We start from the raw sequence: 18,556 nt of genomic DNA, 5'->3' as shown, positions 1-18,556 counted from the left end.
CCCCCACCGGGAAAAAAGAGCGAGGCACGAGAACCAGACCAAACGGACGAAAAGCGATGCGCTTCAAAAAACGCTCACAATGTAAACCCCCATCTCAGTCTGTCCCAGCCAGCTAGCCAGCCAGCCAGCCAGTTCTCAACGATAGAACTCGCCGCGCTTCACGGTAACCCCGTACTCGGAAACTGCCATGCCAAGATCTTCCATGGTAAGCACCGTCCGGCCTTGTCCTGTACCACCCGAACCCCCACCTCCAAATCCAGCCCGCTGAATGCCGAGATGCGTATTTCCTTTGCCCCCCTTGTCGGCGCCAGCAGGGCCGCCCGGCGCAGGGCCCGCGGGCCCGCCGAGACCAGACGCAGCTGTCAGACTGCCCATGGGGTTGTTGGCGGAGGAACTGTTAGAGGCGCGGATGCGCGCGAACTGGTAGGAATCGGCTGCGATATCTGAGACGAATTTCTGCGTCGCGAGCGCGAGGAGACGTGCGAGGTGTGGGGGGGGTTTGGTTGGGGCCGGTGCCTGGGGGTGGGAGGCCGGCTAGAGTGAGGTAGTGAGCTGTTACTGCGTCGGGAATCTGGAGGATTGGTATGAATGTTAGCTTTATTTGGTTCTTTATTGTTGGGTCAATGGTCCTTGGGTATGTCTTTTCGCGGAGGTCTCTTCATATGAGGACTGGCGTGAGGGTGAGGTGAGGTGAGATCACGCGGCGAGTACGTAGTAGCTTGGGCTGGTGGTCGCAGCATAGCATAGCATGGCCGAGCCCGGAAGAGGGGGGGAGGGATGGGATGATAAGGGGATATCACGTACGATTGGCGCATAATCATCCATCTTGCCTAGGAACTCGCGCAAGCTGGTCTCCTTCTTGGAAGGCGTCGGGGCGGCGGCCATGGGATCGACATCTGTAGGGAGGGGGCGTTGTCGTCGCCGGTGGCTTGGGTCTGTTCTGCATTCATGTCGATATCTTGTTCGATGGAAGCGTCAAGGTCAGGCTCAGGCTTCACGGCCGAATCAGTGGTTGGCTCGACAGGAGTAGCTGATGGCGGGTTGGGGTGCTCTTGTGACCCGTTTGGCGGCTGGGGGGGTCTGGGAAGGTTGTTCGCTCATGGTGGGCAGGTCATGGATGTTGTCCCCTATAGGATCAAAGGATAGGCTGCAGGGACCAGGTGTGACGAGACCAATCAATTCCGTGGTGAGCTGGGAGTGGTCAGATATTCGTCCTATGGTTATTGCATTAGGCGTCGCAGAGCCAGTCACACGCGGGAGGTCAGTGCACGGCCTATCTCGGCGGTGGAGCCGGTCCTTATTTTTCACGATATATGATCCATAAGAGTTGACGAGAGGGAGTAATAATTACTAGTAGTAACTATTGAGATTATATACCTAGAGGAGTATCTTATTATAATTAGTTTCACTATTACTATTAGGATATGGTAAGATCTAGAACAGAGGCCTCAGGTCGCACACGCTTAGTCAGTACACTACTATATCTACTAGTACGTATTTGATAGCCTCAGCCATTCTTCTATCCTGCTAGTACACATACTAACAGGCTGCGCCCTCTTCGAGAAGGAATAAGAGTCTTAGAGTAATGTGAGCTCTGTTCCTGCGGTGCTGTGGCCTGCTGCAGCACCAAACATCAACGAGAAGACCGCAAGAATCACTGGAGGATTTGCCAAAGCGTGAAGTTGGAAAAGCAGCCCTCCGATCCGCCGAAGCTCTTGCAAGGTCCCAATACAGTGACAGTAACCCTGGTGACCTTCTGATCAACAGTTTGGACCCACGCGACTTAGGTACGAGCTTTTCGCCGCGATAGATCGGTGCTTGGAAATTCCTCTTCTGCAGCGAGTCAGCACGATTCAGTCAGTATGGGCACAACTGAATTACCACAAATATCTCATTGGCTTGATCTGTCCGAGAGCTCAGGCAACCCACCTTGCGTGTCTCTTCCTGCTCACGCAGCTCGGTCATGATCAAATTCTCTTCGACTCCTGAGCCTTTGTGAGGATGTAATCATATGTTGGAACGGGGACGTCTTTGGGCCAATTGACCCTCTGCTCGAGATTCATCCCTTTCTCTTCGGGGACCAAAGTACCATCGATATGGCACTATCTACCTATTATGACATTTCTGAAGGTTAAGCTGCTGTTAGATTTGTGGTCCTTTCCCTAGCCGGCACATCTACTATCAACGTCTAATCGCGATTGGATACGCCAAGGAGACACACCAGTGGCCGGGATTACTCAAGCCAGACCCCTTGGCCACACAATTGAACGAATCCATATTCGCGATTGGTCCGAAATTGCCACGGCAAATCCTGGATGAAATCAGTTCATTCCTCAAAGCGAAGCAGTATCTGCAAATCAAGCTATAATTTGTGCACGGATCTATCAACGGAGATTAATGAGCTGAAAAATCAAGCAAATGTTCTTTACGAAAAGACTGACAGGATAAACGAGTACTTTTGGCGCGAATTAGTCTTACATGACCCAAATAATCCAGAAGCCAACAATGATGAATCTGGGGGTCCGTCAAATATTCCGCTGAAGAGAGCCAAAATTCTGTTTTTCTGTCATGCCTACCACTGATTTCAAACACCCGGTGCAGTCAAGATAATCAAGGGCAAATTTCATGGCCGAGCTCGATGTTGATACTACCTGACCTTGGAACATAGTTTGAATTAGCTGCTACTAGTACTAGTTGCTGATGCTATAAACTTGAACTACAAGTTGAAACTCTATGCCAGCTCTGACACGTCAAATAATTAATTAGAGTGATTGGGTGCTATGGTGATGTGTAGTTGCAGTCTTTGGCTCTGGCTTAGAACCGGCTACGGGGCCCGATCCGGGACGGAAGTACCACCCTCTACTACCGGGAGAAAATGCCTCTGGTGAATAAAACCGCCTTTTTCAGCCCCTTGAGGTGAGCTGACAATCGAAACTGGAACAGGTAAAGGATTCTGTCCAATGTAGGAGAACGGCATACAAGGCTGGCTCTCTAAATATGTCAAAAGTTGTGCAGGTAATTCCATCTGACTCTTTTCGTACTGAGGCATCTGCCAATGTGGCTGAAATAGTGACAAATCTGCAGTCTCCAGTCGGTTGCGGAGGACCCGCCATACTATTCAGCTGAATCGGGTGCAATGAATCTCCTGGAACGGTGACATAGAAGGATCCATTGGGGGTTGAGAAAGAAAGGTGAGGTGGGTTTCCTGGAGAGCGACGCACGGGGGTTGCTCCAGACGCAGACGGAAGTGGACAATCTGTCGAGATGGAATATACCGAGCCCAGAACGCTAGGGATTTTATCCGTGTCGAATCGACAGTTACTGAAATCACTCATTATCTCGTCATCCATCTGACCACGCCTGTCTTCGCTCCCCATTTCGACGGCCCTAGTGGAGACGCCTCGGTCAGCAAGATTGGATGTCCATAGTGCGATAAAGTAGTCTCGATTCCATCGTTTCAATAGATTAAGTCTTTAGAAAGCTTGGAGTATTCCTCTTTTAGAACGATCGGTTTTGAGTTGGAACGGTAGCCGAGGGTGGATTGGGATTCGGAGGTTATATCCTCCAGGTCTAGCAGGGGGTCTTCATGCGATTGATGAGAGGCACCGCTATTCATAGAGTCCTTTTGAACTTGTTGTTTTTTAAGAATAGATATAAAAAGTCGAGCACATCTTGCGAGATGTTTATGCGCCAGGGAAAATCTTCGCTAGAAAAAGAGACTGCTTCTTCTTGTTGCCGGAGGGTGTCCAGGTCTATAGCGTGGCTTTCGTACATCATGGTTGGCCGTTTACTTGGGTTAATTGTGAAAGACTCTGTCGAAGGTCGGTTTTCCGAAGCAGCGATCACGTCGAAAACTTCAGACTGGTCATTGTTAGGGGATGCAAGCAGCCATTTATGAGTAGACCACATACCTTTGTCAGACTATTCATGAAATCCTCAGATGTCTCGCCTATGATTGTCACCAGCAAACATTTTGAAGCGTTCTTGGAAGTCAGTTGCACAAAACGAAACCGCACGTCGACCATTTGCACACGGGTGTATAGGTGAATATCATCTTCATCTTCTCGTGATCCTGACTTCTCATTTTTCTTATCCCTCTTTTTCTTCTGGTCTGACGATTTCCCACATGGTAAAAATGTGTGACATAATGGCTTCGACTGTGAGCTTTGTTTGAAGAAGGCAATGTCGTTTACTTCTTCGATGCGTTGATATCGCCCCGAGCATCTTTGACTATTCAAACATCGTTAGGCTTCGGGTGCATGTTGAAGATCTATCCAGACTAACCACTCGATATTCCGGTTTTTGGAAAGGCATTCATTCTCTGTGTCACACCAGGGACACCGCAGAGTCAATGAGCTCTGCTTCCTAAATATCATGCTCATATCAAGGGTTTGGCCAGGCTGGTTCAAGTCAGCACTATCCATGTGGCTGAGGGAAGCATCAGTCTATTCACCTTGACTAGAGCCTTCCAATGCCTATTCAAATTCAAAGTTTGACCCGTATGATGGTTCTGAAGCATCCATTCGCCTCTTTCGATCTTACCCAAGCCAACATGTTCGAACTTATGTCTCAAAACCGTCACAAAAAGCTATCAGATAGGAGTTAGTGTTTTCCGACTTGTAAGATTTAGTATGTCACAAACCTCAAAAGAGTCAATGTAGTTCAATGAGAAGCTATATGTTTCCCCCAAGGCGTCATTGATCGCCACCAAGTTTCTGTACGGTACTTGAGGCGATAATCTGCTTTGTTGAAGCCTTAGCCGAACATTAAGCTCCCTGACTTCCATTTTGAGAGCCTGGTTTGTCTGTTGAAGCTCATCCATTTCTGACCTTGCTTGAGAATCAGCTGTTCTCGATCCCGCTTCTATCACAGGCAACTCTTCGATTAATTCTCTTGCGTATGCAGCCGCTGTTGCTGCGGCATATCTCTGCCATTCATTGCTCTTATGTGAATCCGAGTAGTCGCAAATCCCGCGGATTGGGAGACAAGGGAGAATATCCATGAGACCAGCGGCTTCCATTTCGAAGCATATGACATCTAGTTCCCGGGTAACGGTGTCTCGGGTGGTACTGTGCTTCATGACTTGGTTACCAGAAGCGATTGCGCCGTAATGAATCATGATGTTGTTCGTTGGCGCTCGTTGGCATCTCGGCACCAGCTTCGATTGATCGCATTCGTTGCAGCTAGCTATCGCAGACTGATGGCTATATGTCGCATGGAAAAGGCGGTCCGGTGAGCTTGGGCGGCTGTACTGGGTGTGTGCCTCTAGCCTTTGGCGTAGAATACGAGGGACCTGGCTAGCGCATAGTTCATGTTTTGATCGGAGGGTAGATGCGGCTGTCAAGAGTGACGGACGAGGAAATCGAGGTGTCGCTGTTCGATGGAGTTGCGACTGTTTGTCTCCGAGGATCTTTCCAAGATCATACTGTATGACACTTGTTCCGACAACGATATCACCTAAACGTACATCCACCTTGCCAGGTGCGCCACCCCCAATCCCGACCATCAGGCCATCGCGGATATTTGTAAACGTCCGCCTCATGTTTGTCATAACGTTTGCCGCGTTATTTGTTCCGTACTGGCCTGTTGGTAGGCATGCAATGACGATATTTTGCCGTTTTATGCGTCCCAGCACATACGTGTTGTTGTCGTCTGTGTCTATGGGCAGTGGTTCGTGGCATTCGTCTAGCATTGCGCGAGCGGCTGCCATCTCTATATGTAAGGCGCATATCCAGGCGATAGTGTAATCCTCGCGTCTTGGGGTCGGAAGTGCACTATGGTGAATGGTCTTTTGTCGCTTTCGCGGGCGGAGTTCATCATGATCGTGTTGTTTGGGCTGGCTTCGCCACTCCATTTCCGCTAAGGTGTCTCGCTCGTTGTAGGTATACTCGTGAGACGCAGTGAGGGGCTCTTGATCAAGCATTTGATAGCCTTAAAATCTTCAAGTTGGGAACTTCACACCAGCGTGATAGCAAGAGCTTTGAAAAGCGGGTTGGATATCGGGTTTTCTGTGGCTGTCGTGATGCGACTTCGATTGAGACTGCGACTGCGCCTCGATCGAGGCCCAATTGCGGCTCAGCCCTGAAGGCAACCCCGCGACATCGCTTCGCCTTTTAAATACGAGTTAGTTAGTTGATAAATCACGTGCTGCTTATTTCGTTTGTTCAGTTCAAATTTCAAAGAGCTATGTCTAATGTACAAGACTCATCTACCGCTTTTCGTACTTCGCTTCGTAATGTGCAAACTCCAGTAATATCAATTGTACAATCCCTCAAACTCCAGGCAAATGAACAGCAAAAACAAGTCTGCATGTTTAGAATACAGGACTCCTGGCTTAAGCCCCGCTAGCATAAAATCGCCTATTGTCCCAATTGCATGTGGGGATCGATGTGGTCGGGCGTGGCGGCGTGGTGCTGAGGATATTGACTGCCGTGCACCTCTTGGCTGAGCGTCTGCATTAAGTTCTGTTCAGCGGTTTGGTCGAATACAGATTGACTGTTGGCGTCTGGGGGCAGACTGGGCGAGGCGGACATTTCATGTCCATGGACGGGCGACGGGTGTGCCCCAGCCAAAGCCATCATGCCCTTAATGCCCTCGACATGAGCCTTATCCTCTTCACCTTGCTTCTTCTGACGCTCGCGGGCCTCTCTCTTGGCAGCCTGGGCAGGCGCACGAGTCTTCAGCTCACCAGTGACGAATTTCAAATAATAAGGCACTTCGATCCCGCTCTTCAGGAAGAACAACTTTAGGTTGCGAGCTTTGTCTTTGAGCTGCACCTGGTTACGGTCTTTCAGAGCTTCACTGATAGTTCCACCGGGACCGAACATGGCTAGGATCTGGCTCCAGTGCGGACCTTTCACTCGATCAAGACCAGCCATCAGGGCATTCTCCTCCTCTGTGGTCCAAGGCCTCCGCTGACTGGGGAGACCGGACTTTCGGCTGGTGGGTGAAGACTTTGCTGATGCCGCCATCCGAGCTCGCTCGTAGAGGACTTGGGTCGGTTGCGACTGAGAGGCGTGGGGTATGCCTGGAAGATAGCCCTGTTGTTGGGAAGACATCCCGTTGTGCCTAGCCTGCATGGCCTGTGCTGCATTTGGATTGTATTGCTGGAAGTTTGCTTGCAGGGGACTTTGTTGGAAGGTGAGGCCACTAGACTGTTGCTGATGATATCCACTAGGAGGGGTGGGGCTATGGTGAAATTGCGGTTGTTGCTGCGGCTGCGGCTGTTGATGCTGCTGTTGGGGCTGGTGCTGGTGCTGGTGCTGGTGCTGATGCTGCTGTTGGGCAGGCTGTTGGGGCTGCTGGGCAGCAGTATAGCCATGAAGGTATTGGTTATCAGGCTGAGTGGGCTGCTGCGACTGTTGTGACTGTTGTGGTTGGTGTGGTTGTTGCGGTTGTTGGTGCTGGTGCTGCTGTTGCTGGTGCTGCTGGTGCTGCTGATGCGGCGGCTGCGCTTGAGGCTGGGCATGAGGCTGGGCATGAGGTTGAGGGGATTGGCTAGCTTGGGATGTTGCTTGCTGTTGTTGGTATTGATGTTGTTGCTGGGATTGCTGCTGAGAGCGTCGGAGGCCATGGCCCTGTAAAGCAATCTGCGCCGCACGAGCAGCACGGGCAACGAGATCGCCATGCATGTTGCGGTCCACCGGAACCTCAACCGGTTGGCTCACAGAGAACTGCCCTTGATGGGTGGTGCTGGGTGCTTCTTGGGCATCGCCATTGGAGCTGGAGGGTTGGCGTCCTTTGATAGGTTTCTTTCCCTAGTGTAAGCATGAAACTCGAGAAAAAGAAATGGCACGGAAGAGTGGCAACACACCTGTTGGGAATTAATTTGATCAAAGTTCTTGGCAATGTAAGAACTCAGATCCCGAAGGAAGTGCTCCCAGTGGTACTTGTCGGGCAAAGCCTTGAGGGCGTCCTCATTGTTTATGTCATTAAGGAGAATATCACGACGGGAGGACAGTCGATTAACAAAGTCGGTTTCGCTGGGAGCCAATTGCTTGGTACCCGGACGTCTTCCCAGTAGTCGTTGTTCCATGTCATCGGGGAAGAGTTCACACAGAAGCTGAGTCCGCGTACGAGACTTACTGTTCATGGCTGCAATGAAAGCCTGGGTCTTGAGCTCCAGGTACAAAGCTCCTTGAACCTTCAACAAGCGGCCACCCTCTGGAACAAAGACGTCCAAAAAGTGTTCGTTCAGCTCCGAGAACCCGATTTCCTGCGAGCCGAAGATACTGGAAACGAACGAGGCCAGATTGGCCTTGCGAATGATGTCAACTTGGGATGATTCGGTGATTTCAAGATCGGAGGTTTGTAGGAAGGAGTGTTTCACAGTGTAAACCCTCTTGGTATGATCGAATAAGGAGCGCATGGTGGCGTATGCTTGGCCGTTCTCGGATTCCGGCTCGGATATCATGGCAGTAAGGTCCTGATAACTGTTCTTGGAAAGAAACGAGAGGATTTGGGTCGACTATGCCAGGTAAGAACTTCTATTCATTGCCAAGGACAGTGCGAGTATCAAACTTACCAAGTTATCCAGGATGGGTAAGCTTTGGATCTTCAGATGAGAATTGGCTTTGAGGAATGCGAAGCCCCGCGCACCGGGGAATTCGCCGACCGGGGATAGTTCTTGCGTGCCCATAGCTACCGTTTGGTCTTGACGCTCTGTGTGGTCCATGATTTCGGATATGATGGATGCGACATCAGGGTTGATGTTGGAGTTGTCATTCTGGGTAAGGGTTGGGTCGGATTGAGATTGATCACCCACAGGGTGGTCGGTAGGCTCGAGTGAGTCCACAACGCTTTCACCAAGTGCAGTAGCTAGTTCTTCTTCAATCTTGTGGCCAGGGCCGTGTTGATCTAAACTGTCCAGGGATTGCTGGAAGGTGGGCTCGTCGTCCGGGCCAGCGTCCATACGACGCTTCTTAGCGGCAGGAGGGGTACCATGTTCCTCGTCCTCGAGAAGATGGTGTGGCTTTTGGTCTATTACAGTGAAGGAGGGAATGTGTCAGCCAAAGAGTGAATGGAGGTGGAGTGGGCGGAGATAGTAGGTAGGTCAGGTTAGGTAGGGTGAGGCAAGAGAGGAAGGAGATAGAATAGTAGGCGCCAGCTGCATGGGGCTACAAGAGACAGGTATTCACTAAGGGTAAGGCAGCACTCACCCAGGTCATCGTCGGGGAATGAGGGGAGATCGGACGTGGCATCGAAAGATGGCCGATTGCCTCGAGTCTCGACCATCTGGAGTATAGTATATAGGGTTGGGCTGTCAACTTCCAAGAGAAGAAATGAGGGCTTAGGGGTAGGGCGCAGCTGTAGGGCTTCCAGGAGGTCAGGTTTTTTGCCTCGGGGGGGGGGCTTTTTTCTAGTGCGTGGTCAGCGGGAGCAGTGATTGGTTGAGGGTTGACCGCCTCTGAGTGCGGAAGTAGTACCAGTATGTATACTTATTTGTTCACTGTGCTGACAGTTGATTAATATGCAGTGAATTGTACTAGTAGTGTATGCAGTGAGTTCCAAAATATCATTATCAAGATAGAAATCAACACTATATTCAAGTTGTTGCCTAGTGTTTGCAGGAATACCATACATTATTGTACGATGTACTGTACACTTTCTCATCACCCAATGAATGAGCGGGTGACAAAAGTACGTAGTTCATGCCTGATGCATAAGGCCACTACATCTAACTACCAGTACGTACCAGAAACTTTTAAACGACACTCTTTTAGTTTGGCAAGATACTGCTATAATGCTCTGTAGCATTTGACTAGATTGAAACTATTCGCAGTGATATCCTACACAATCGGGAATTTGCGCGAAAATACTCTACATTCAGCCCCTGGTGATCTTCCATTAGTTACAGTCTTTGTGCGCGTCATCGATGCATCGAACTGGCCGGCTCTCCTCCTGGGTCTGTAACCCTCCAACCACACCTATCCTATGATTCAGGTTACCTGGATCATCTCAGAAACAATCTTTTCTCTCCTTTGGATCCCAATTTGCAAGATATTTATTACGAGAAATAAATTAACAAAAATTGAAAATTCAATCCAAAGCATCCATCCCGACGAAGTGAACACTGCTATAAGCATAATCTTAGCTACTTAGTGTGCATCTGACCAATAATTGGGAAAGAATAATCAACCCAAAATCATTATCCCCATCCATGGAACACTCGGTTTGAAAGCTTGAAAGCTATCTTTAAACTGATTTTGCGTGTAGTGATCCACTTTCGAAACACTACTCGTGAGGAGTTTAGATGCCTCAGCGGCTTCCAAGCCCATGGTTTCCGATTCATGTCCGGCACTACGGGTTTCCGAATGCAGCCTTTTGGTGGAACTAATTTCCTGTTATCCTCGAATTCATTTGGTATGCACCAGGGGTCTAGCCCGTCGATCCTACCTGGACTCCTAGGACCGCCCTTCTTATTTGGAAACAGGTCCCGCGACCTTTTTTGAACACTTGTTCGTGACATATGCCGCTGAAGACACTACCTATCAAGACATCGCTTTTGTCCCCCTATAATCAGCTTGAGGCTACTGCCCGCTTCAATTGTCGACATGTTCTCAACCCATTGCTCTCTCGTCTTCGCGGTATCAGTCCAGCTGGCCACCCTAGCTACGGCCCAGGACTATACAGAGACCGTTTGGGGTATATTTGCATACACTACTTATGGAGACAGTCTACCCAATATAATGTCGGATGTCAGAACCAGGGCGTTATCTGACTATGGAGCCAGCCAGCTTGAGGCGGCGGGATCCGTCTTCCGTGATAGATATGTCAAGACAGGAGGAAGTGCGAACGAGTCAGGGTCCACGGTTCAGGGCCTTGCGCCTTTCTACCTCGACTCACAGGATGTCAGCATCCTCACAACGACTGATCAATATGTCATTGCCTCGGCACAGGCGTTCATGCAAGGCCTCTATCCACCATTGAATCAATCCAATGTCCAAGACTCCGATTCAACCCCGAACGGCACTTTCTATAGTTATCCTCTCGGTGGATATCAATATCCCAAAATTGTCAGTCTCGGAAGCTCTGACCCACAGTCTATCATGGTCGCGGGCCAGACACAGTGTCCCATGTACCAAGCCGCCGTGACCGAGTATCAGGATAGCAGTGACGCCCAGGATATCACGCAGGAGAGTGCCGCTTTCTACACGAGACTGTGGAGAGAAGTATTGCAGGGAGAGATGGATGAATCGCAAGCAACCTACACCAATGCTGTTGACATCGCCGACTTCTTGGACTATGAAATTCTCCACAATACCCAGGCGCTCGAGACTATTGGTGATTACGACCTGCGCCGTGCCCGGTGGCTTGCGGATCAGTATGTATATGCTACGAATAAACAAGATGATCAACACTCGACCATCGGCCTCATACAGCCGATTGCTGGGCAAACCTTGGGTTCCAGTATTCTCAACGCCTTTGCGATCAACGTCGGAACATCTGGATTGCAGCAGAAAGTGACACTACTGTTTGGTAGTGATGAACCTGCCGTTGCTCTGGCATCTCTTCTGGGGCTGGCAAAGGAGCAACAGCCCAACTTCTATTCTCGCCTTGTCCCTGGTGGATCCCTTATCTTTGAACTTTATAGTTTCGAGACGGACGAGGTTTACCCCAGCTACCCGGGTGCTGATAATCTATTTGTGAGATTTTACCTCCACAATGGGACCGATACCTCCGACTTCGCATCATATCCACTTTTCGGAAATGGGCCAAGCCAGGAAGATATTCCGTACAGCGAGTTCCAAACCGAAATTGAGACCTTTGCGATGCAGTCGACAAAGGAATGGTGTACCCAATGCAACGCGGATTCAATCTTCTGTTCTGGATTGATGGGAGATAGCAGCAGCTCTTCGAAGCAAAAGAAACAGATGTCTCCTGTGGTGGGTGGGGTTATCGGAGCTTTCGTGACTCTGGGCGTTGGCGTTCTCATTGGAATGATCGGCCTTTTCTTCTGTGGTATCCGCAAACGTGGACCCTCAAGCCACAAGCCTAGCATCGGGGGATTTAAAGGCAACAATAAGAACGCCAGTGATGCAGATTTGAATTTCCGAAAGCCGATATGGGGCAGTACCTCCAAGCCAAATGTCGGTACTGATGATGACCCATCCACTGCAGGTATTATGGTTCAGGGACATGAGCGACTCGGAAGCTGGGAAATGGGTCAGCAGAGAAAGGAAATTGAGGATATCGCATCTCCAACCCATGATGGCACACCTCATGTCTCGCCGTTTGATGATGAGAATGAGGAAGAATGGAGGATTCACAGTGGGATGCAGCCGGTTAAAGTGCGGGAAAGCGTGTAGAAGACAATTGTGTTTGTTTGGATATCAAAAGTCGAGTTAAATAGTTCTAATGTTAATGTCAATGTTAATGTGACCCCATCTAACTTCTCATAAACGATCGCTCTTTCTTTTCTTCTCTCTCTTCTTCCTTTCTTCTTTTTGTGTGTTTGCTGCCTTCGTGCCTTCCCTTGTAGGCCTCAACTTCGACCTGCTGACCACTACAAGTCTCCTCCCTTCAATCCATCTTCAGGTATGTTTTATCATCTCCCCCATCAGAATGAAGTACAATATCCCCACGCTCATGGCGTTGTACCAGGATAAGGAAGTTGCTTGTAAATGGACTGGTCACGTCAAAGATTGTGAGCATACCCCGTCATCGCGTTAACAGCATTCTGCAAGCCAGGACACAGGCATCCTTAGAGCATTGTCCTGACAATTCTCACAGGTAAACTACTTCGTCCCGGGCATCCTCGAAAGTCAACGACCCGAGTGACCCTTCGCAAAAAGCTCGCCTCGAAGACCGCTGCCGGTGCACATCTTGTTCAATCATTGGGACATACCCCCAAGCTTCATACTCCTAAGTTTCATACTCCCAAGCCACATACTCCCAAGTCGCATAATCGATCGACAACCAACAAAAAGAAAACAACGCCGAAGCCGTTGACGGCAACCGATGCAGGCTTTGCTCGCTTTCTCAAAGAACACTCTTCTCCAAAACATCAGCGTGTGACTGCTGGAGGCCGTATCGTTCCCATGATCACCGGAGAAAATTCGATTCAAGGGGAGAGGAATTCCGGAGAATGGAAGCCGACTCAAGCCGAGCATACCACAGACTACCAAAGTTCGCCCACGAAGATAATGAACGGCAATTATCCCCAAGCTGGTGCAGCCGTGGTACACAATCCAGCCTCGTTCGTACTTGATCCAAGGCAAAATGACAGCGTCTTCCATCAAATCCCAACCACGACAGCTCAGACCCCGGTTATTATCCCAATGCCCGTTCAATCATTTATGCCCTCTGTCTTTCCTCAACATTCAATGAATGTCTACCCAAGGGCCAACGTGTCTCAACAAATGGACGAGAACTACTTTCAACCCTTGAATATGAATTCAGATCTCGATTTCAACTCCGCCAGCATCTTCAAGTCGAAGCTGGAACAAATGCAAAACATTGTTAATGGGGTGGAAGATGTAAATTTCATTGACTTCAAGGCCGATCTTCGCCTCATACTCGACTTTGTTGGAAGACCGATCGACTCTTTTCAGGTTGAATATCTGATCTACCTTCATGAGCAACTGGAAATGGCCTTGGGTGCTGCGAGTAGGCATCTTCAATCGGTGGATGCCGAGATTGCAATGTGCTCGGCAAGCAGCCCATCACTCGTTGGACTGCGAATCAAATGGAAGCGGATCAGAGCAGAAGTGTTTGACAGACTGGAGGAGATTAAATTGGGGTTGGGCGAGGCTCTGGATCATTTTAGCGGCATTCAGAGCATTACGAGTTCCATAATGCAAACCTTGTGCCCAGGGGATATCACACTCGAGCCACTGGTGATATCTGATACTCCCTACTATCAAAGCATGCCCCAGCTCGAGGAGTTCCATGCCGAGAATGGACTACAGGGATCCATCATCAATCGAGATTGCGAAACGACGAAGGATGGCGCTGCCAATCCCCTCGATTTTGAGTCTGCTTTCGATCCCGAGTTGCCTGAGCCTAGTGAGCCTATCGAGCATCCTGGGCCTGAACGGGCTGGTCGCTTTGATGATATGGGATCTGATATGTATGGCGATGGAGACACTGATCGAAGCGATGCAAGCTCGGAGATTCTGGGTGCTGGGGATGAACAAAACAGCGAGTTTAGCAGTGACAGCAACGATCCTGTCCACAGCGCGAGTAATTCGCCCATCATTCTCCATGATGCAGCCGGTGAAGATGACTCCCTCTCCGTTTCCGGATCGGCCTGCTCGAAGGTTTCACAGCATGGTATTGGAATGGATGGTGCTACTCATGAGCCCAATGCCTCTGGGCGGACCGACGGCGTTGCGGAGATCCCTTTACCTCGCTATCTCCAACGAAACCCGCGACATCGTGATAGTCACACCCTTCCGCGCAATTTCCCCCGTCGATTCAGTAGTATCAGCCCCCTTGCAGCCGAACGACGCCCAGTTTCACGATACGTTGCCTTGACTTGGAGGACAAATATGGGCTCCGGGTCAGAATCCGGATCAGCCTCCAGTATCAATTATGACGAGGGCTTACAGGTTGAAGCTTGCGTGAGCGATATGAAGCCAATCATTGGCAGAAGATACGGATATTCGGAAGATGGACCTACTTCTTTGACCAGTCAGACAGGAGGCTTTGATTTCTCAAGTGATTATGGATTAAATCAATGGTAAGATACAGCATCCTCATACCGAGCTAGAAATTTGAAGTGGCTGATAGAAATTCAACCTCAAGCAACCCATCCACACAAGATGATGACTACGATGCCGATATCGATCTTACACTAGAATCGCCCTGTGCAGCTACACGTTCAGCTCACAAAAACGAACAAACTAAGGCTATCCGCGCTGAGCTTCGCGCGATGCAGGGGATTGATCAACATCGACTGCCTATCGGGCGCCCCACGGTCGAAACATTTGCTACCACCGCCGTCGGACTACCCGGACGTTTCCAATATGAGTCTGGTTGGATGGCTTTGGCTCTCAAGAAACTCTTCTCATAATAGAGGGTAGCCTGCGCTGAGGATGCGTACCTGATATCTAGGGCTGTGGATGAGGAGATAAGGAACCAATGAATCCCCCGCTCCCTGGTGAATCCCATGGTCTGGACCACGCATTCGCCTTTCATCACGTGGTGGGGAGGTTTTTCCAGGCTTCCAAGAATTGATTGGCAGTTGGAGTCAGAGTCGCCACCGGAGTTTTACTTCGTTCTTCGTTTTGTACCACAGTGTACGGAGTAGTGTTTTGCGGTTTCCCTTAGAGGATACTGGTTCGCCGCTTGTTGTAGAATCCTAACCCCAGTCAGTCGTTCTTTGCCCCCCAAAAAAAAAAAAAGCCACTCTTAATGCTATTTCCTGTTCCTCTCTTCTTATCATATTTGTACTTCCAATCAGAAGAAGCAGTAGAAGAATCCCCCCCAGTTTCAACCCTGCATTGCGATCGGGTGACTAATCGGGTACTCCGCGTCTCCACTCCAACTTCCAACTCCCCTTCCCTCTTTCGCCTTCTCCAATCTACCCTACTTCTACCCCTACACTGCCTTTCTTTTTTTGTTGGATCCCTAATATGCAGTATCATTTATGAGAACTGCTGTCTGTGGTCCTTGTCTTTCCGTTCTTTAGGGTGGATAGCCCTCGTTTCAACGACTTGGTCTGTTCTTTCGTCCCCGCGGTTGTATCCTCATCCCGGTTCTCACACCATCGCTCCCCGCCTTTTCCCTTCCTTTCGCGCAACTCTCCTTTGAGACCATTCTTTGATCTCTGGGAGACTTCCTATCCACTTTTGGAACTGGCTAATTCCCTCCGACACCCGCAATGACACAGCTTTTCGCATCCAACCCGTCAGCGATGACGAACGAAAAGCGCGGGAATTTCCCCGGCCTCTCCCTGCCGACCCGAAAACATTCCAACGACTCCGGCCACCTACCCACCAAGATCAAGAACTTTTTCCGGATCAACAGCTCAAGCAGCCACTCCTCCCATGGCGGCAGTCCCGCCAGCACCGACCGTGAACGTGAGAAGGAGTCACCCAAGAATGACAAATCAACATTCAGACAATCGCGGTTCCTCCCTAGTATCGGTCGTAACCGTTCCGCTACCGTCGCCAGTGAAGGCAACCCTCTTGATGATGGTGTCTCACCCACGGCTACTGCGAATCCCTACTTTGCCCACCAAGGCCAGCCCGCATTACGGCATAGGAATGACGGCTCTGCCCCCTCTTCGCCTCCCGATACCCCAGAGTTGCAGGTCACCGGGGTCACCGCAGCGGAGCAGGCAACAACTGCCAACAAGGAGGAATTAGCACGCAAACTCCGCCGTGTTGCGTCTGCCCCCAATGCCCAGGGCCTTTTCAATAGCCAAGGGAATGGACACCCCGAGACAGACGATGAGCCTCTCATAGCAATTCCTGGCGGCGATGGCAAGGTTGGTCTGTCTGATGGCAAGGGAGGAGTCCTGGCTGTGCCTTCGATAGGCATTGACAGCAAGATTACCGGTACTGGTACCGATGATGCTCCCTTCCGTCGCACCTACAGCTCGAACTCTATCAAGATCCGCAATGTCGAGGTTGGCCCTGCAAGTTTTGACAAGATCAAATTGATCGGAAAGGGTGATGTCGGCAAAGTTTATCTGGTTCGCGAGAAGAAGACGAGCCGTCTCTATGCCATGAAGGGTGAGTTTGAATTCTTATCTCTACCATAAGACCATGGCATGAATACTGACCCCTTGATTAGTACTGAACAAGAAGGAAATGATCAAGCGCAACAAGATCAAGCGTGCTCTTGCCGAGCAAGAAATTCTCGCGACTAGTAACCACCCGTTTATTGTCACCCTCTATCACTCTTTCCAGTCTGAGGACTACTTATATCTCTGCATGGAGTACTGCAGTGGCGGCGAGTTCTTCCGAAGTATGTTTCCTGTCTTCCGCTCTGGGGTAGCTTTCTTCTAACCATGGCTTCAATCCAGCCCTTCAAACTCGCCCTGGGAAATGCATCTCTGAAGATGCGGCCAGATTCTATGCGGCCGAAGTCACTGCTGCTTTAGAGTACCTTCATCTTATGGGCTTCATCTACAGAGATCTCAAGCCAGAGAGTATGTAATCTTTGTGAAAATGGTATTTTGGCGAAGCTCGATATACTAATATTTGCTCCCCTAGACATTCTCCTCCATCAATCGGGTCACATCATGCTTTCGGATTTCGATCTGTCTAAACAGTCCGGGCCTGGAGGTGCTCCTACTATGATTCCTGGCCGAAGCGGAGGCAATTCCTCCACTTCCCTGCCGACCATTGATACCAAGTCGTGTATTGCTGATTTCCGTACGAATTCTTTTGTTGGAACAGAAGAGTATATCGCACCCGAGGTTATCAAAGGCTGCGGTCACACTAGCGCAGTTGATTGGTGGACTCTGGGTATTCTTGTCTATGAGATGTTGTACGGTACCACTCCTTTCAAGGGCAAGAACCGAAATGCAACCTTCGCCAGCATCTTGCGGGATGAAGTGGGTTTCCCTGAGGGCTCGGGTGCGCAGCAGACCTCCACGCTTTGCAAGTCTTTGATTCGCAAGCTACTGATCAAAGACGAGACCAAGCGCCTTGGAGCTCGTGCCGGTGCATCTGATGTCAAGACACACCCCTTCTTCCGGTCGACCCAGTGGGCTCTTATTCGCCATATGAAGCCACCCATGATCCCGCACCAGGGTCGTGCCGGTACCGACACAGTGAACTTCCGCAATGTGAAGGAAAGCGCCAGTGTCGATATTGGTGGCACTGCCTCTACTAAAATGGAAGGTGTCCCTATGGACTCTGGCCTTGCAACCCCCAATGGCGAGCTGAATGATCCCTTTGAGGAGTTCAACAGTGTTACGCTTCACCACGAGGGAGATCACTAAGCACAATGTTTTCGCATTTGACGCCCACTTTGTATTTTTTTTTCTTTCTTTTTCGTCTCCCAGTACTATAAAGGGGGAGCAGCCGCTTGGGCATCGGCTCGCTGACGACCATGATGCATTGACGACTGCATTTAAACTGTTACATTCCATTGCACCTTTCCGCCGGATATCTTCTTTGTCTGAAGATCTTATGGAATCGATATACGTACGCTTCCTGCTACCCCTTGCCCTTTGTTTTGGTCATCTTGCACTTGCATCTTTCTTGCATTCCATTGATTACCAAAGACCTTGGACAAATTTCGGATATCCTTCTGCGACCTTATTCTTCCCACTCCTTCTGCCACGATTCCATGTTGTTCCTGTTTTTCTCTGATTTCCTCTGCTGGGAGCTGCCTTATACATTTTTTTTCCTCTTAGCAGCGGTCGGCGTTCTACTGGATCTCTTATCTTTCTGTCTTCCTAGCACTCGTGACCCTCGTCCTGTTTCGTTGACCTTCTTGTTGCCTTCTCTGCGATTTCCTCCGTGCTTGATCGATCTCTGGCGCGGTACTCCTATCAACAAAGCTCGGTTCAATTTCTGCGTGTTCTCAAATTGGTTTGTTCTGGATTTGTTGACACCTTGTTTTATCTCGGGGTTAATGTCAACTAAAAATATGA

At 49.9% G+C, this 18,556-nt stretch overlaps 7 protein-coding genes across 7 annotated transcripts; 3 read left to right on the top strand and 4 right to left on the bottom strand.

Moving 5' to 3' along the window:
• Nucleotides 1–135: 135 nt before the first annotated feature.
• N7533_004371 (putative TFIID and and SAGA complex TAF10 subunit) lies at nt 136–885 on the bottom strand (the record flags this gene model as incomplete). The annotated part of the gene is made up of 2 exons (XM_057101021.1): nt 136–534; nt 805–885. The coding sequence occupies 2 exons, from the start codon at nt 883–885 to the stop codon at nt 136–138; spliced, it is 480 nt and encodes a 159-aa protein (XP_056960651.1).
• Nucleotides 886–4,591: 3,706 nt separating this feature from the next.
• N7533_004370 (uncharacterized protein) lies at nt 4,592–5,923 on the bottom strand (the record flags this gene model as incomplete). Its single annotated transcript, XM_057101020.1, has 1 exon — nt 4,592–5,923. One exon carries the CDS (start codon nt 5,921–5,923, stop codon nt 4,592–4,594), a length of 1,332 nt encoding a protein of 443 aa, XP_056960650.1.
• A 436-nt stretch (nt 5,924–6,359) lies between these two features.
• On the bottom strand, nt 6,360–7,631 carry N7533_004369 (telomere repeat binding factor family protein; the record flags this gene model as incomplete). Its single annotated transcript, XM_057101019.1, has 1 exon — nt 6,360–7,631. The coding sequence occupies one exon, from the start codon at nt 7,629–7,631 to the stop codon at nt 6,360–6,362; it is 1,272 nt and encodes a 423-aa protein (XP_056960649.1).
• Nucleotides 7,632–7,663: 32 nt separating this feature from the next.
• N7533_004368 (uncharacterized protein) lies at nt 7,664–9,234 on the bottom strand (the record flags this gene model as incomplete). Its single annotated transcript, XM_057101018.1, has 3 exons — nt 7,664–8,437; nt 8,525–8,979; nt 9,159–9,234. The coding sequence occupies 3 exons, from the start codon at nt 9,232–9,234 to the stop codon at nt 7,664–7,666; spliced, it is 1,305 nt and encodes a 434-aa protein (XP_056960648.1).
• A 1,319-nt stretch (nt 9,235–10,553) lies between these two features.
• On the top strand, nt 10,554–12,308 carry N7533_004367 (uncharacterized protein; the record flags this gene model as incomplete). The annotated part of the gene is made up of 1 exon (XM_057101017.1): nt 10,554–12,308. One exon carries the CDS (start codon nt 10,554–10,556, stop codon nt 12,306–12,308), a length of 1,755 nt encoding a protein of 584 aa, XP_056960647.1.
• A 256-nt stretch (nt 12,309–12,564) lies between these two features.
• Nucleotides 12,565–14,687, top strand: N7533_004366 (uncharacterized protein; the record flags this gene model as incomplete). Its single annotated transcript, XM_057101016.1, has 2 exons — nt 12,565–12,646; nt 12,733–14,687. 2 exons carry the CDS (start codon nt 12,565–12,567, stop codon nt 14,685–14,687), a joined length of 2,037 nt encoding a protein of 678 aa, XP_056960646.1.
• Nucleotides 14,688–15,826: 1,139 nt separating this feature from the next.
• On the top strand, nt 15,827–17,899 carry N7533_004365 (putative serine/threonine protein kinase (Nrc-2); the record flags this gene model as incomplete). Its single annotated transcript, XM_057101015.1, has 4 exons — nt 15,827–16,682; nt 16,744–16,917; nt 16,976–17,101; nt 17,166–17,899. 4 exons carry the CDS (start codon nt 15,827–15,829, stop codon nt 17,897–17,899), a joined length of 1,890 nt encoding a protein of 629 aa, XP_056960645.1.
• Between the last annotated feature and the right edge of the window lie 657 nt (nt 17,900–18,556).

Source organism: Penicillium manginii (assembly GCF_028828005.1).
Source record: "Penicillium manginii strain IBT 31320 chromosome Unknown utg000004l:1.0-7231830.0:1.0-7236170.0, whole genome shotgun sequence".
In the NCBI taxonomy this organism is placed as follows: Eukaryota; Fungi; Ascomycota; class Eurotiomycetes; order Eurotiales; family Aspergillaceae; genus Penicillium; species Penicillium manginii.
Note: the sequence above shows the minus strand (reverse complement) of the source record. Positions and strands in the feature narration are given on the sequence as shown.